The 17,325-nt window shown below is 54.1% G+C and overlaps 6 protein-coding genes across 6 annotated transcripts; 2 read left to right on the forward strand and 4 right to left on the reverse strand.

Moving 5' to 3' along the window:
• Nucleotides 1–1,996: 1,996 nt before the first annotated feature.
• Nucleotides 1,997–2,914, reverse strand: CCOS01_12586 (uncharacterized protein; the record flags this gene model as incomplete). The annotated part of the gene is made up of 1 exon (XM_060460734.1): nucleotides 1,997–2,914. The coding sequence occupies one exon, from the start codon at nucleotides 2,912–2,914 to the stop codon at nucleotides 1,997–1,999; it is 918 nt and encodes a 305-aa protein (XP_060308782.1).
• A 1,249-nt stretch (nucleotides 2,915–4,163) lies between these two features.
• On the forward strand, nucleotides 4,164–5,117 carry CCOS01_12587 (uncharacterized protein; the record flags this gene model as incomplete). The annotated part of the gene is made up of 1 exon (XM_060460735.1): nucleotides 4,164–5,117. The coding sequence occupies one exon, from the start codon at nucleotides 4,164–4,166 to the stop codon at nucleotides 5,115–5,117; it is 954 nt and encodes a 317-aa protein (XP_060308783.1).
• A 302-nt stretch (nucleotides 5,118–5,419) lies between these two features.
• Nucleotides 5,420–7,701, reverse strand: CCOS01_12588 (catalase; the record flags this gene model as incomplete). The annotated part of the gene is made up of 2 exons (XM_060460736.1): nucleotides 5,420–7,420; nucleotides 7,474–7,701. The coding sequence occupies 2 exons, from the start codon at nucleotides 7,699–7,701 to the stop codon at nucleotides 5,420–5,422; spliced, it is 2,229 nt and encodes a 742-aa protein (XP_060308784.1).
• A 2,658-nt stretch (nucleotides 7,702–10,359) lies between these two features.
• CCOS01_12589 (uncharacterized protein) lies at nucleotides 10,360–11,323 on the forward strand (the record flags this gene model as incomplete). Its single annotated transcript, XM_060460737.1, has 5 exons — nucleotides 10,360–10,432; nucleotides 10,541–10,580; nucleotides 10,631–10,659; nucleotides 10,713–11,107; nucleotides 11,177–11,323. The coding sequence occupies 5 exons, from the start codon at nucleotides 10,360–10,362 to the stop codon at nucleotides 11,321–11,323; spliced, it is 684 nt and encodes a 227-aa protein (XP_060308785.1).
• A 301-nt stretch (nucleotides 11,324–11,624) lies between these two features.
• CCOS01_12590 (HET-s/LopB domain-containing protein) lies at nucleotides 11,625–15,445 on the reverse strand (the record flags this gene model as incomplete). The annotated part of the gene is made up of 2 exons (XM_060460738.1): nucleotides 11,625–13,552; nucleotides 13,603–15,445. 2 exons carry the CDS (start codon nucleotides 15,443–15,445, stop codon nucleotides 11,625–11,627), a joined length of 3,771 nt encoding a protein of 1,256 aa, XP_060308786.1.
• Nucleotides 15,446–16,266: 821 nt separating this feature from the next.
• CCOS01_12591 (uncharacterized protein) lies at nucleotides 16,267–16,665 on the reverse strand (the record flags this gene model as incomplete). The annotated part of the gene is made up of 1 exon (XM_060460739.1): nucleotides 16,267–16,665. A coding segment is annotated over one exon (399 nt), but the record flags the coding sequence as incomplete, so codon positions are not given.
• Between the last annotated feature and the right edge of the window lie 660 nt (nucleotides 16,666–17,325).

The following is a 17,325-nucleotide window of genomic DNA, read 5'->3' on the forward strand; positions in this document are numbered from 1 at the left end:
TAGCCGAACCCTTACGAAGAGGTCGTTAATCGAATTATCTATTAGATTTATTAAAAAAAGCTTAAGGGAAATATAAAAAGGCAGGAATTAAGTAATTAAATCTATATAAAAATATCTAAATATAATTAATAAAAAAGCACTATAATAATTATATAATCGTATTACCCAGGCCAATATGCGGGTAACCTAGCCGCCAGAATCAGCCAGAGCCACTTGGTATGGCGGCCACCCAATTCTACCCACTATTTCCCCGAGCGGGCCTAGTATGGGTGCGGGATAGCCTTCGTGTGGGTGCGGAATAGCCCTACTCGCCAACAATGGGCAAGCGTGACAAGGTCAAGAAAAGGCCGTTCCGCTAGGCGGATAGAGCCTAGAGAGGGCCTAGACTCCCGTCGTAAATCTGGGTTTGGCCCAATTGCCGTGGGCAGACGGGACCACGAACCACGCGATCAAAGTTCGGGGAAAGGCCGCTATGGGGACGACGGATGGGTCACCCTGGAGTCTGCGGATACTGAGCTATAATCTGCTTGATCAGTGGGCCAGTTTGTCTATGAGTAAGGTGCCATATCCGCAGTTACTTCGTTCATCGGGGGTCTGACGGATCAAGTCAAGAGAGCCGGACCGTTCACCTTCATCCGCTGCTGTTGCGTTGATCAAGCAAAGAAGCACGGCGAGTAAGAGTTTGTTGGCAAAGTTGGCACGTTGACAGTTGGTTCCTGCAGTGGCTCGAATGCTAAAGAGATTTTAGGTAAACTGGAGCGTGTGGGCTCTCTGATGTACGGCTAAACGTAAATCGACATGCTGTTCAGGGGCACGAGGGGCACTGTTGGCCCAGCCACACAATCTTCCAGGAGAAGAAAAGATGAGCAATGACACACACATTGATGCTAGCGTCAACCGTTGGAAGTTTGAACAGCTCAAAGTTAAGCGGCAGCTCGAAGCGACTTTGTTAGCGAGATTTCCATAAAAGCCGTTGGCGACCAAGGCACTAGCCACACCACTAGTACTAGTGAGTTTGATGAGTCGATCCAAAGAGGCTTTGATATTGCTCCTACCAATGCGTTGCGGTTGCAGTCGACGGCACATTGAATCGTCCAGGCCATCAACGGGTGTGACGCTGCGGTACCGGTCTCTGCAGTGACACTTTCCACATTTTGCCTTGCCGGCAAACACGGCGGAGAAGAGTCGCAACCAAAGTGGCCAACAGAGTCGCATTCAACTTCATAACTTTCATAAGCAACTTCACAAGAGAGGTGACCCATGGTCACATTGCGCGCCGTGCGTGTCTCCGCCAGGTTCATCAAAAAAAGAGAATGGCAAATGGGGGCCGAGATCTCCCGTCCGGCCCTTTCCAACAAGGCCCAGCCCGAAAACTCTGAGCGTTGCAGTCTGCGGAGGATTTGTTCCTCGATGGTTGCTCGGGCATAACGGAAAGCGGCTGTTTCTGCTATTACTGGATTTAATAGCACAATGTTCATATCATCCAAACGTAACGACGTCACAACGTCATTCCCCTTTATCGCCGGCGACTACACAATACACCTTCGGTACCGCCTGGTTTACCGTCTGATTTGTAGGGCTCGCAGCTTTGACCGCGTTCCATTCTACATGGCGTCAAGAGACTCGAGAGTCGGAGAGAATACTAACGTCTTCAACTCTTGTCCTCTTCAGCTCCCAAAATGTCACCCCGGCCGATATCACGCCTCTTATATCCCACCCTGTCCCACGAGCCCCCGTCCCAGAAGCGGCTCCCCGGAGCGGTCCCAATCGAACGATCCAGGCGTCGGAGGTCTGACTGCTTCCAGACTGGCACGCCTCACCATCTCGGACGGCAAATCAACGTCCACAATCGCATTGGTTCACCATCATGTCATAGGCAGTCATTTGGAAATATCGAAATCTCGATTGACAGCAATCGGTAACTCGCATGTCCCTAACTCTCATTTTCATTATGCCCAATGCCTCGCAAATCCCGCGTCGCTACATCTGGGGCACTCTAAAGACTACTCTCATCATCGTTGCTAATCGTCGCGGTGCCCCCTCCCTCCGCCTCAGCCACAATCTTGGTCCTCACGACCTTGCCCGTGGTATCCAGGTAGATGTTGCTAAACGCCTCGAGGCCGGGATACGGCGCATACACGTACTGCAGCTCAAACTCCTTGACCTGCCCGTCAATCGAAATGGTCTTGTTGTGCCCGCTAAACGTCATGTCGCGGCTGTAGAACCCAACCACCTTGCGCCCGCTCTCGTTGCCGCTGTTGTCGAGGTAGACGTCAAACAGGCTCCCGTTCTGCGCCAGCACGCGGTTCGTGTGCGTGCGGCCCGAGAAGTCGTTGACCGAGTAGAGGATATTGTGCTCCAGCCGGAACGTGAGGTCGCGCTTCGCTACTGCGGACGCGGCGGCGCTGCTCTCGACGGGATCCGTGACGACGTCGACGGTCTTGTTGACGATGTCGCTGACGGTGTCGCCCAGTGTTGCGATGATGGGGTTCAGGTCGATGCTGGTGAGCACATCGTCCACCATCTTGACCACGTTCTCCAGCCGCGCCTCGAGCTCGACCTTGGCCGAGACGTTGTAGATGCCCAGCTTGACGCGGTCGATGCTGGCGTCCACGCCGGCCTGGAAGTGCAGCAGGTTTAGGACCTTGGCGTCGAGGTTCACTTTGGCGGTGATGTTTTGCACCTCAATGCTGATCTCGCCCACTGATACGGACGCGTTGAGGTACACGTCCGGGATCGGGTTGAGAGTGTCGATACCGGTCTTTGTGTTGGCTGTCTCGTAGACGGCTGATTCGTTGTCGCCGCGGCGGTTGAGCTCGTAGCCTACATAGCCGTCACCCTTTGGCTCATCTTGAGCGAGGGTCAGGGTCGAGAGGGTGAGGAGGGTGAGAGCCCTGGTGATGAAGAAGATCATGGTGAAAAGAGAGTGTAAGAGGCTTTCTTGTCTTGGTTTGCAAAGGAGTGACTGTAGTGGCGCTGCAGGCCGATTTGGAGATGGAAAGACGAAGGGAGTGAGGGGGCCGCGGACGAGAGCAAAGGGCTGCAAATCCAACGATGCCGGGGAAGCAAACGATACAAGTATTGTCTAGTATCTAATGAGGAGAAGGGAAGTGGAGGAGGGGGGAGGGGATCCAGCGAGTGCCAGATCCGATGACGAGCCAGGCTTCGGGATTGTCACTGCATCAAGAGCAGACATTAACTCAATAACCCCTCCCCTTTCAACACCAGATCCTAGGAGACAGCTGGCAAGGTGAGTTTCTTTCTCCTATCCACATTCAACAGGGCCAGGTCATGTTCTCAAAAGTCTCCTCCGCACGCGGCGCCCCCGTCGCCCAGCGAATCCCCCGACTGGTCTGCCATCTCCCCCAGTCAAGTGACGCAGTGCTGTCACTTTTATTTCGCGCACGATGCAACATCGCCAACGCTCGTGGGCTCAAGGCATGATAGAATGGGGTATGAGCCGAGAGGTCAAATCACCAAATGGCCAAATGGGACAAGAGGGCAATCTCCCAAATGTTCCCATCGATCCATGGTCCATCTGAACCCGGGGGAGCCACACAGACATGGAATATTCCAAGGTTTTTCTGAACATGCCCGTCCACATGCAGCCCTTCGGCCCGGTGGCTTGCAGCTTGTCACCTTGTCTCACAAATCAGCACTTCTCTTTCCCCCCTATAAGCATCGAGACGTTCGACTGCCGGGCAATGGAACTCCATGGGACAAAAGGAGGTGTGGGCACCGCCTCTTCGGGACCGCTGCCCATATCCGCCCTAGATATGGAGACCAACGGCCCCATTACACCAGGGCGGATGCTCCATCCCATGTGTGTGTTAGTGACATGGATGATGGGCCTCAACCCATGACACTCTACCTACGTACCTACATGTAGTCATGTAGACTCCGCGTAGAACAGGGATGGAAGGGGAGGGTGAGGTCTGATGCTGGGACAGGACGAGGTAAATTGTCAACTTCCATCTCCTCCTCCCACGATGCCGCCATATATCCCCCCAGCAAGCCCTCGCATCGCGGCCTCGTCCCCTCCCACAGCTCACCAGCGTTCCCAGTCTCCCTCACCTGGTGCTCCTCGTCCACTCCTTTGACACAAACCAATCCAACCCAACACACTCCTTTACAAAAGCCCATCACCTTTATAATCATCCAAAATGAGGACCTCCATCATCTCCCTCCTGCTGGCGCTCTTCGTCGCCCTCGTCGCAGCACAAACTCCCACCGCGACAGACACCACAGAAGCAACCACCTCCGTCGCAGCAGAACAACCCTCCGGAACACCAGAGGCTTCAGGAACACCAACGACCCCAACGTCCACCGCCGCAAACTCCGGAGGCAACGCCGGCGGCGGCGGCGGCAGCGGCAGCGGCACGACCACCGCCGCAGGAAGCAGCACCACAACCCCGCCAGCAGACGTCTACCTCAAAGTCCCCGAGCTCTCCGTCGGCCGCATCGAGCTCGACGTCGACAATCTCTCCGCCGAAGTGAACCTCGCCGCCGAGGTCGCCAAGCTCGTCACCATCAACGCGGGCGTACAAGTCGGCATCGAAAAGGTAAACATCACCATCGTCGACGTCGAAGCCGAGCTCGAGCTCGTCATCCGCCTCGGCAACCTCGTCGACATTGTCAACCGCACGCTCGCCTCGCTGGATCTGAACCCTCTACTCATCAACCTCCTCGACACCGTCGGCGATGTCGTCGACGACGTCATTGGTGCTGTGGACGGCCTTCTGGGTTCCATCGTCAACGGCGACTCCAAGATTAACTTCTTGATTGACAACCTGGGAAATATTGTGCAAGAGGTCACCAACGCGGGTGCCTCCGCCCTGAGCTCCATCATCGGCAACTACCAGCAGAACATGACCTTTACGGGCTCCCAGCAGGATCTCGGTAACGGGCTGACGCAAAAGACGTACTCGTACGAGCCGCTTAGTTCGTTGGTGAATATCGTCTTCAATACGCTTGGTCAGGTTGTGAGGGCGACTGTGGTTAAAGGTGGCGCGTCGGGAAGCGGGAGCTCGTCGGCGAGTGGAACAACGGTCGCGGCGACTACGGCTGCTGCTACGACTACGGCTCCGGTGACGACAACGGCTGCTGCTAGCACCTAAGCTGGCTGGCGTTGTGGTAGAAGTACTGAGTAGAAAGGAATATACGTTAATACAGCCTGTTACCTAAGAACATTGGTGAAGTTATACTGAGCCTTGTTTGATGTATATGACGATGGCGTTGGCCTCCACAATAACACATCTTTCATCAAAGCGATATAGCCTTCTCGACTACTCCGGCTCGTAGACTCAAGTCAGATCACGAAACCACAGGGGCTTGCAAGATGAAAGTCATCATCAGTTGTTCATTATACGACAATCATTATATGTAGCGCCATTTCCCGTTCGTATCGTCAGTTATCGGATCAGTACGCCAGCTGAGTGCTGAGCCCATCGAGCTCACGCGCCCACACGCGGTGTTGAGCAATGGTGTAAAAGAATTGCTCCAAGAACCCCTTGCTATTCTTGACGATTTCGACAGTCTCCCTCAGGCTCTCAGGTTGGACCGACTTCATCGTGAAAACGCCGTAGCTTTCTGCAACATTACTGTCACTAGACAAGGAAACCTCGGGAAGCGAGATGGCAGTCTGGATGAAGTCAACGGCCTCGCCAGTGGCAGCGATGGCCTTTAAGTGACCAAAGGCCTCGCGAACCCAGTGGACAGCCCTGCCGTTCTTGGAAAGAGTCTTGATGGAATCTGCACCACCGGGCACGAAGATGGCATCGACCATGGTCGATCGGAAGCCTTCAAGGTGGTGATGAGGAACGACACCGTTTCCAGCCGTCTTGGATGTGCCGGCAGGGAAGATCTCGGAGCGACGGGTGCCAATGATCATCGGCGTAGCCTGAGCTGCCGCGGCAGCACCCTTGATGGCACCAAACGCGACAGGATCGAAGCCGTCGGCGATGATTATTGCGATGCGGCGCGACTTGATGGTGGGTGTCTCGGGCTCAAATTCCAGCTGGCTGAGACCCTTGGCCTTCTTGCCGTGGTTGGGTGTGCTCGCCTTCTCAGGCGATGTCGCGCCGACCATCTCGGCAACAGCCTGAGCCAAACCCAGGTCGATGTCAGCAAGACGCTGGGCCATGCGTTCGTACACAATGGGGTCCTCGCAGTGGTCTAGCTCAAACGCGAATGCGTTGACGGCGTGCGTCTTTTCGATTGGCGACAGACTGTTGAAGAAGAGCTGGGCTTGGCTAAAGTGGTCCTTGAACTTGGCGCTCTTGCTGCGCTGCTTCATGCCCTCCACCTTTTGGGCAAAGTCAACGTAGGCGCCGGAAACCTTGGAGTGGTTTGCCGGAGGAACGGCCTCATGACGGTTAGGCCAATAGTTGACGTTGCCCTTTGTAATGGTTTGACGGTGTGCGCCGTCACGGTTGAAGTTCATGACTGGACATACCGGCTTATTGATGGGCAGTTCCTGCCAGTTGATGCCGAGGCGGGTGATTTGGGTATCAAAGTAAGAAAAGTTGCGGCCCTGGAGGAGAGGGTCGTCTGAGAATCCGATGCCGGGGACAACATGGCTGGTGCAGAACGCGACCTGCTCGGTCTGGGTAAAGTACTCGTCGGGATTCCTGTTCAGCTCCAGCTCGCCGATGTAGCGAATGGGGATCTGCTCCTCGGGCCAGACCTTCGTGGCGTCGAGAATGTCAAAGTCAAAGTCGTGCTCTTTGGACTCGGGTAGAACCTGGATACCGAACTTCCACTTAGGGAAAGCGCCATTCTCGATGGCCTCGGCGAGATCCTTGCGGTGGAAATCGGGATCTTGACCGGCCAGCTTTAGTGCCTCATCCCATACGAGTGAGTGGACGCCAAGCTCGGGGGTGAAGTGGAACTTGACAAAGTGCCGTTCGCCATTGTCGTTGGTGAGCGTGTAAGTGTTGACACCAAAGCCTTGCATCATTCTGTATGAGCGAGGAATGGTACGGTCAGACATGGCCCAGCAAAACATGTGTGTGGCCTCGGTGTGAAGGTACTGGAAATCCCAGAAGTTGTCGTGGGCAGACTGAGCCTGGGGGAACTCGAGTTGAGGCTCGGGCTTGCCGGCGTGGATGACGTCGGGGAATTTCATAGCGTCCTGGATGAAGAAGACTGGAATGTTGTTTCCAACCATGTCCCAGTTACCCTCCTCGGTGTAGAACTTCACAGCAAAGCCGCGGACATCGCGGACAGTGTCGGCACTGCCTCTGCTACCGAGGACAGTGGAGAAGCGGATGAAGACGGGGGTCTCGCGGGATGTATCGGTCAAGACGCCGGCATTTGACACGTCTGCGGCGCTTTCAAATAGTCTAAAGGTTCCAAAAGCACCAGCTCCTCTGGCGTGGACTACTCGCTCGGGAATCCTCTCGTGGTCGAAGCGGTGGATCTGTGCGGGTGTTAATGACAGATTGCGGTTACAAGCAGGAGGTCAAGACGAACCTTTTCTCTCGCAATAGCATCCTCCAAGAGCATGGGTCCGGTCTTATCATTGTTGGAGACCCTCAGCCAGTCATCCGTGTTCTCAATCTTTGTGCCAAAGTCGGTGGTCATGGGAGCCTTGGGGTTGACCTCGACCATGTTCTCAGCGAGCTGAGCGTTCTTCTTGTTTCCTTGGCCCATGATTACGTTGCCAGCTTTCTTGAGGGTATCGGGTACGATGCTGGACATGGTTCAAGGAGAGAAGAAAGACGGCATGTGTATCCGTTGAGAGAGAGGCGGGAAAGAGATCAGAATTTAGGAGGGCGAGCAAACCCCAGAACGAAACCCGCCCTATATAAAGCAAGCCTCACCAATAGAGGTTCCCGTTCGTCCAGGTCTGTTTTCTGATGGATTCCCATCTACTCGGGCCTTTCTGACGTCAATCTTGTGCTACCAGTCATTCGCGAACGGCTACTGCCCCTTCAAATTGCGTACCATTCAGGCGTCCAACTGCTTGTCCCATGGGCGGGACATTCTCCAGAGTCAGGCTGGCCTACCAGCACTACAGTAGATCGTCTGCCAGGTGTGCCGCGAAGAGGTAGGAGAAAGTGTAGATATTTCGCCATGTTGATGTCAGAGTCGACATTGCCGTGTCCCAAAGAAGCCGCGAGCCCCTGGCTACCTGCCCGCTTGCCTGCCGTGTACTCCGGAGCTGTGGTCCGGAGGGTGGAGAAAGGAGCAGAAGCTCCAGCCCCCCAGCCAATGATATGACGCGTAGTCGGCTAATAAGCGGGACCACGCCAACCTGTCCAAGATACGTACCGCCGTGCCCCTCCAATGCCCCTCGATGGCCCAAGCTTCTCTCTCACCGAGCCCCTGCTGCATCAGGTTCCTTCAAGATGATTGGGTGATGCGGATGGACTCATCTGTGATATTGGTAAAAAGATGCTCTTCATTCGACCGTTTTGTGGTACAAGTGAGATCATCGCCCAGTCATGATGATTGATGAGAGTTCTTGGTTTCCACAAACATCAATTGCTGGGTTGAAGCTTTCAGCTAGGGGAGGAGTGATGTGGCATACACAGAGCAGCCCGGTGAATTGACTGAGAGACTTACTTTATCGACATCGTCCTCTTCACAATAGGCTCAAGTCACCCACTAGCATGACGGACTTTCTGGTGCGTGTATGAAGTACGGGCGAAGCGAAAGACTCTGCTTTTCGTAGAGCAAGTTCAAACGTTACACGCTCATCGCCGTCACCCATTTTCGCGCTTCTCTGGCATGACTAGGCACCTTTCTCGCCGTGTAGATAGAAAGAGATTCTGACTGGTCAATGGTTTCCCGCCGAATGAACTTCGTAGTAAGACTGCTGCACCTTATTTTACGGTGAAACTATTATTCCTGTTCAACTCAGCCTTACCATACTTAGATTTGCCATTTCTAACTCTCGCCCTTACAACTGTGACCCGTCCATGATTCCGACATAATCGGATCCGGACTGAGACCACGGATGAACAGCAGGCAACCGGATGCATAGCTGGCCCACTGATACGGGGACATCCTAGCGTCCCGAAAATCAAGCTGCACCCGCCAATCTCATCAATACACATACTGCCTTTCTAGAAACCTTGTATCAGAGTAACTCTTCTCTAGCAGAACAGCCAATCCTCGGTATCAAAAGCAAACCGTCCGCCTCCATTCCGAACGCTCAGACTGTATGCGTTAGCATTTACGAGACCACAATGTGAGCTCCACACGGGAGCGCCGTGGTAAACGAGATGGGGAAGCAACGCTGCCCGGACTGGATCGCATAAATGAAGAGGCAATGGTAAACAAGACCGAAGAGATGAATGCATTGGCAAAGGCGGGCGAACAAACCGTCGCGCGTGGCTAATATGAGTTGATATGGCAGGCAACTTGGTATCCTTCCGTCTTTCCTAATAGAACAAAACAAATTCAATTGACAGACAAGCATCACGTCCACCAAACTCAGATCCTCATGGACCATAAACAAAATGCAAAAGATTTCACACCCGTGGTGCTCCTGTGTCACTGCCTCGTGGCGGAATCGAACCGCCGATCTTCTCATGTCACTAGGTACTAGTGAGACGCTATACCACTTAGCCAACAAGGCTTGCTACTCGGATTTGCTGGTAAGGAATATGTAGCGAGGTCGGGGACGTGGATGTGATCGTTGTTGTGGTGTGGAAAGGCAACTTCGAAGTTGACGGTGGATGAGGAAATAGCAGATAATCACTGCAAAACGATAAAACGAGGCTGAGAGGTGCCACGGAAAGAAACTTTGGCTAGAGTTTGAACTTGCTTGACTTGGTGGCACGGCGTGGCGCGACAAAGGATCTGCTGACGGCGCGGGTGCCTGAGCGCAGATCGCTGCAACACACTCCAACGGTGGGCGAAAGGACCTGAATAGACGCAAAGCTGGGAACAAATAGCAGCAGGAATTCTGAAGACTGAATTGTTTTGGTTGTTGAAATAGGAAACAACTGTATTTCAAAGTAGTTTTAGGGGAATTGACGAACAGGCAGCAGCAGCAGTAGCAGTAGCAGCTCCGGCGGAACCTCACTTTGTCCCTTTGACTGACTGCCCGAGTTGAGTTCACATGGTCGTTGTTTCCTCCACTGACCGCGACACTAACAAACGTCGCGCCTTCTGGCCAATGGACCGCGCATAAAAAGGTGCTTGTCTGCTAGAAAGTAAGTACCTCAAACCGGACCCACCCCCACCTCGAAATTCTCTCCTTTCCAGCGTCGTAAATCACAACCCCGCCAACTATCTCATCGCGCAAACGAGGTCGAGAGGGTTAGTCACCGCCCAAACCTCACTTCCTTAATACCATCGACTGGAGACCTCACGGGAGTCAACCGACTGGAAGGGAGTTTCGGCGCAATGGTCTACTACTTCACCTCCAAGGCGGTCGACCCGGCCGCTTTCATTTACGTCGGCAAGGACAAGTTTGAGAGTGCGTTTGCTCCCGGTTGTGTGAAGATGAGACGGGGGTCGCTTCGGCCTGCACCTTTTTGAGAAATGGAAATGAAAGAAATGGAGGAGTACTGACGGAGGGAAATAGATGAGGAGTTGATCAAGTACGGCTGGGAGGAAGACGTCTGGTAAGTCCACTCACCCACCCCCAAACTCATCACTCACTAACCTCTCACAGGGTATGCAAAATCTCATCTCACAACTCTTGTCACTCACCTCACTCAACATCCCTCACTAACACACAGAAAAGTTCCACGTAGACAAACTCTCCTCAGCCCACATCTACCTCCGCCTCCCAGACCCAAAGGATCCCTCCACGACAACGCCCATGACATGGGACGCCATCCCCGAACCCCTCCTCACCGACCTCGCCCAGCTCACAAAGGCAAACTCCATCGAGGGCAACAAAAAGGATAACATCACAATCATCTACACCCCCTGGTCCAACCTAAAAAAGGACGGCAGCATGGCCGTCGGCCAAGTCTCCTTCAAGGACCCGCGTAAAGTAAAAAAGGTGCTCGTCGCGCAGCGCGAGAACCCCATCGTGAACAGGCTCAACAAGACCAAGGTCGAGAAGAAGCCTGATTTGCAGCAGGAGAGGGATGATCGGTTGAAGGAGTTGAGGAAGAGGGACCAGGCTTCTACTCTTGAGAGGGTGAGTTCTCCATCTTACTCTCTTACACAAAGATATAAGTCTCGAGGGATGGATGCTAACGGATTTTAGAAACGAGAAGAGGCCCGCGTTATGCAGGAGCGCAAGGAGAAGAAGTGGCAAAAGGATCACGCATATGATGACATCTTTACGGAAGAGAACATGGAGGCCACGAGCAACCAGAACCGCGACGAGAACTGGGAAGACGACTTCATGTAGTCTTCTCTCTATCTGTCCGTCTTGCATTTTCCTCTTACAGCGGGAAGCTTTTCTTCCATTGTTGATGCTATTCAGCCTCATTGTCTGCCTCTCCCATTCTCAATAAGATTCCACTGCTAAGACCAGACTAATCGTCCTGCCTGCTCACATTAATGCCAAAACACCAAAAGACAAAAAGACCAATGTTGGAATGACTTCGCTTCATGCTTCATTAATGCTACATAATCTAAATTACTCAAAAAAATCCAAATGGGGTATTCCGAATACAGGGCGCGGGACGCACCCCGAGGCCCTCAGCCAGTCAGCTACACATGCCGACGCCCATGCGACTCCTACCAATGCCCATAGACTCCATCCTGCGTGATAAATCATGATTCTCGCCCGATGAAAACTTTTCCCGCTCCTGCGACGTGCCGTCCTGCTTTTTCTTCTCCTGCTCATGGCCCGGTTCCTCCTGCTTCTGGTCTTGGTCCTGACGTTGTTGACCTTCTTCCTTCTTCGTACCGCGTCCTCGCGGAGGAGCGCGTGAGCGGACAAGAACAGGCAGCTCGTCATCGTCCCCCTCTTCAGAAACAACATCCAAATCATCGTCATCCTTGGGGTCTAGAAAAGGCGACGATGAAGGCTCGTCGTCTCTATAAGTGCCCCCATCTTCTTCCTCATCCTCCTCGTCACGTCCTTTCAGACTCACAACTGGCTCGCCGCCGGGTAAACCGACCTCGCGTGCCTCAAGAGCCTCCGCAATATCCAGAAGCAAGACATCCATCGGACAAATATACGCAACGCGCTTCCGCCCACTCCACGCCAAGACATGCCCGCAAACCCGCCCGTGGGCGCGCTCTACAACCCAAGCGCCGCTGTCTCCGGGAATACCCATGGGTTGCTTTTTGCCGCCGCCAGTCAATTCGGCAGGTGTCTCGGTGGCGGCACTGCTGACCTGGTACGTGTGGCTGGGTGTCGTCCGCCCAAAGATTTTGACGCTCGTTAGAGCGGGCAGAATGAGGCCCGTTTGCAGGCCGCTGGTACGCGCCATGCACTGCACCTCCAGGCCAGGCAGCGCTGTGGTGGGTGCAACGGTCATCGGGTGCATAACTTTGCCTTGCTTTGACGGGAATTTCCCGTATGAAGGCGACAGCTGCTTGCTCTGGATTCTGGGTATCGAGTTGTCCTCGGGCAGTCTCTCCTCGGCGAATTCGAAAAGGGCCCAGTCGATTTCGTGGATGAGTCCGTTCTGCTCCCTCCTTTTGATGCCGCTCGATGCATAAACCTCGCCAACGGTAAAGCTGTCCAAATGATCTTCATTTGCTGTCTCGGCTGAAGCATAAAACTCCTCGTCGACGTCGTCCATGGCGGGCTGCGTGATGATGTATCCGTCGCCACAGCCCGGCTCAACACCAGGAATATCGCCGGGCTGGTCATATTCGCCTTCCGACTCGTCACCACTGTCCTCCTCATCTGACGCATCGCTAGTAACATCCGTCTCCGAATACGCTTCGGACTCCTCTGATTCCGAAAACTCGCAGGCATAGTCTTCACCACCGCTGCTTTCTGCCGACGACTCTGCGTACCAGTCGAAACGAACGTCTTCAGCATCTCTCGCCATACTACGCATAGTCGGATCCTGAGCTTTCGTGTGCTTGTAGATCTCCTCAGGATCGTCGAGCATGTGGTGGACCGTCATCCCATACGGCTTGTCGTCGACTAGGACAAGGCCGCCCAAGCTAACGGGCGGCAGGTGGCGGTCCCCCACCCAAGCTCCGATACTTGCGCCATTGCTTGGGCGCGCTTGAAAATCAGGGTTGGCTGCCTTGACTGCGCCGTCATCATCGTCTTCTTCTTGTGCTGCGCTTCGTTTGGGGTCGCCGGCTTGCTTTCGTGACCTCAGAACCTGTCCCTTGCAAACCTTCAACCCGAACCCAGACTTGCCCTCGAAAAGCTCGCCCAACTTGCGCGTCAGAATGGCCTTGACTTTGCTGACAGACGTACACACAACCAAAACCGTCGGTTGTGTTCTTGTTGGCGAACTGCCGATGGACTCGAGCGAAACTTCGACCGACTCCTCGCGGTTTTTGCGGTAAAAGTGGCGCAGTGCTTGGTTGACTTGAGGCATCACAAGTGTGTTCCACTTCTCCACAGCATCGGGAGGCAAGGGAATTTGCGGGTAGAGACGGGTCTTGGGAGACGGTGCCTTGGCAGGTCTTGACTCCGCAGGGAGCTCTACTGGGCCGGCTGTGGTGTTGTTAGTGGCCGAAAGATGCAATCTGCGATGTAGTACTTACTTTGACCCTCTTGTCTGGCAAGCTGCCGCTTCTCCTCTGCAGCAGAGGGATATGAACGGCGCGCGGAGCTGGGTTCCGAAATGGGCGTCTTGGTATCAACCGAGGAGCCACGAGTGTCGACGATCGGTCGGGTCGCCACCACCTTGACCTCCTTTGAGGGCCCTGAGATGCTCTGACGAGTGGGCGTGCCGATAGGGGACACGGAAGTCTTCTTTCCAAGGTCGAGGTTGAGGCGGTCTTCGAGAGAACTAATGTTGTCTAGGATGGCGCACGAGTCGAGGTAGCGCGTCACGCTGACCTGCACAGCCGAGAGAAGCTCCTCGTCAGAGGTATTCCCTTGAAGCGACATATCGACCGCCGTCCAGCAGGTCTCTACAGCCCTCTTGTAAAGGGTAGAGCAACGAATTCCTAGCTGGTTCAACACTGACTCAGGAATTGGCTGGTTAGGATCGGGCACGAGGTTATCGAGTTTCGTCCAAAGACCAATAGACAACAGAACCATGGCGAGAGAGTACAGATCGAGGATACGAGAGTCCATCTTGTCGTTGATGGGCGATGCCGGGGTGGTGCGAGGGTCCAGGGGGTGTCGGAAAAGGGGCAGCGATGGCGAGACTGGTTCATCATCTGATGGAGCATCTGGAAACAGATCGAAGGATGAGATGAGAGGCCGGCGAATGTCCACCTCGCCGGGACCCGTGGTCAAGTCGGGCGTGGACATGTTGCAGAAAGATACGTTCTTGTCGATTATGCAGCCGTGGGTAATACCCCGGGCATGCAAGTCGAATACGGTGTTGACGAGGTTGGAAGCCAAGCGATACTTGGCCTCCAAGGTCGGCTCAAAGTCTGGTCGCGACAACAAATCGGCGAGCGTGCAAACATTGTAGAGAGGATTTTGCGTAAAGTTTTCAAAAGAGACGGCGTTGAAGTTGGGCGGGAAGTGATAGACGAGTCCAAGGCGGGCGTGCTCCAAATCCTCGAAATAACCCAGCAGTCTCGGCAGGCCGATCCAAGTACCTGGGGCCCTCTGCGAGTCCTGCTGCAAGCCGGCTGACAGCTTCTCAAAGCGCGACATGGGGGGCATGATACCCGTGATGGCGTACATGGAGTCGAATGTTGCAAATTCCAACAAGAGCGGCGCAAAGGGTTGGCGGCCAATATGTTGGGATAGATCTGACCAAGCCTGCTTGCTCATGAAGACAATATCGCGTGGAGGAAGGTTAACCCTCGACTCGGTCATGGGCTCCGCCTGCATGGACCGAATGTTTGTTAACGTTGTCGGGTCGATTTCTTGAGGCGTCTGCATCCTGGTGGACTCAAAAGGCCGCAGCTCCTCAGTGGAAGCCATGGACTTTTCAAGCTTGGAACGCGACGACATCTGCGCGGAGGAGCGTGTTCTAGAAAGGTCGTAAAGTGTGTCGACAGACTGAGTGAGGTCTCCAATGGCATCCGCGAATACTGCCTTGTCCCAAGTTACAAAGGCGGTCTTGCGATCTGCCGACTTTTCTGAGACGGTGCCTAGCGGGTTGGTGTAGCTCTTCCATAGCGCATCCAACTCTGATAGCGTCTCCCGAACAGTCGAGAGAATGCTGTGAACAACCTCACTCAGACCGGCTTTTGATAGTGAGCTATCAATTTCATCTGACTGGTTAGGATCTGTCCACTCGATACCCCACGTTGATACGCGGTCCTTTTGGATGCGGAGCTTTCTGAACAGTGACTTGATTTCAGGGTCCTCGGGGGCCTTGACTGGTTCCTGAACAAAGTCTGAAGACTTCTTTGTGTCATTATACAGACGACTCAGGCGCCGCTGCATGTAGCCGCCAGTGGAACGAATGCCTTCCATGTTGGCGGTTGAAACACTGTGCAGGTTAAAGACAAAGAGGTGAGCCCCTCACCAGCGAGGCGGGGGTGAGATGTGAGGGAGTCGAAGCCAGAGCAAGTGAGCGCAGCTCGTGAGAATTAGATAATACGTCTATGAGGAGCTCTTCACAGTAACATAATCGGGGACTGTATTGGCAAGGCGGCTCTAAGGAAGGACCGGAGGTGATGATGAGAAGTCGGGGCTCGGGGTCGGCGCTGTGAATATCGGAAGCGGATGGGCCAGGTTGTGCGGGCGGCGGGGCTCAGTTGGCGGGTGAATTGCGACTGTGAGTGGTCGCTGGACGTGGACGGGGGTACGTATACAGCAGTCCGCAGCGAGGAGCGCAGAGAAGCTGAAGTGAGCGATTACGCGGCTAGAGATGCTTGCGTAAGTAAGTTTGTGAGTGTCGTGATAATAATAGATGGTTCCAACACTCTTTTGGTTTGTTGGTTTGACTATTCGTGAGATGACCAGCCTTGTTGATGAAGTGAAGGGAAGCAAGCAAACAAGTGCGAGGCAAGAAAGTAAGAAGAGGGAAGAAGATTGCATCCAACACTCGTGGGCCCCGTCGTGGTCATCAAGGAGTCCAAGAATGTACTCCGTAGGCACGCAGAATATGGGCGCCAGCGAGTGGATGGAGGCCGAGGGGTGCTAAGGTATGGTAGGGGACCAGGTGCGACCAAAGATCCAACCTAAGCCAAGCAGAGACCCGAGACGGCGGGAAGAAGGATTGAATTATTTCGGTGCCTACAGACCACAGTTTAGGTACGGACGGTCTTTTCCCTTTCCTGTCGATAATCCCATCAGGTATCCGTCCACGCTATCCGTACTCCGTACACCGTACGGACGGGCCCTGCCACTGCCTGCTCAAAAGGGACAGCAAATGGAATACCTGTACTGAGAGGCGGAGACTGGGTCGACTGGCTGGACGGTGGTTCAGATTGTGGCTTGATGTTGGTGATGGCGATGCCGTCGGGTGGATGTTGATGAGATGAGGAATTGGGGCCCCCCGCCAATTGTGTCGTGAGAAAATGTGCGACATTCGATTGCGATGCGCTGCACTGCGACGGAAGGTGCGCGCGGGCTGCTTGCGGTGTCACTCCTGCCGATTGCTGGCTGGCTGGAAATGCTGCTGCCTGAAGGAGGAGGAGCGCCTTTGGGACTCGCTTGCCTCGCTTGTCTCGCTCGTTTCGGCCAGCCCCATATATATCGAGAGCGTTATTGGCTATAAGAATCCTGGAGCCTGCGATGTGGGCCCCTCCCGGGCAATCGGGGCTGAACTTGCCGGGGGCAACAGTACGTACCTTCTGTACCTCAACCTTCCTTTTGCCATCAACCTCCTCTCGCACCTCTCACCTCTCACCCATTATTGAACACTCACTCATATTGCATTGACAAAACTGATTCAACGTGGAGAGTCAATAATTCTGGATCTTGGCACTTGAATGTACGAGAGCACCATTCAGGATGCAGATACTCCAGGGCCCACTGCTTCTCCTCTCCAAGACACGTTGGGCGATTATCTCGAATCAGGTCCTCACATGTTCATTCTCGAATAACGAAAGAGGAAAACGCAGAGTCCAGCACACGTCTTTGCCCATTTTGTCCCAGGAATATACGATACTCCGTATTGACTCACCCGTTTCCCCTCCCAATGGGCTTCTCTTATATGGCAATCCACTTGTCCATAAGATACGGATACGCTACGTCTGATCAGCACGCACATCCTCGGGAACCGCATCGAACTAAGGCTCGGACTACTTAGCCCACCACTGACGCCCGACGTTGGCTGCTCTCTCATCAGCTATCAGCATCCTCCACACTGAAGCATGAGTAAGCTGAGGCTCGTTTTACCGTCTTAG

This window comes from Colletotrichum costaricense (genome assembly GCF_030867565.1).
Source record: "Colletotrichum costaricense strain IMI 309622 chromosome Unknown Scaffold_15.1, whole genome shotgun sequence".
NCBI lineage: Eukaryota > Fungi > Ascomycota > Sordariomycetes > Glomerellales > Glomerellaceae > Colletotrichum > Colletotrichum costaricense.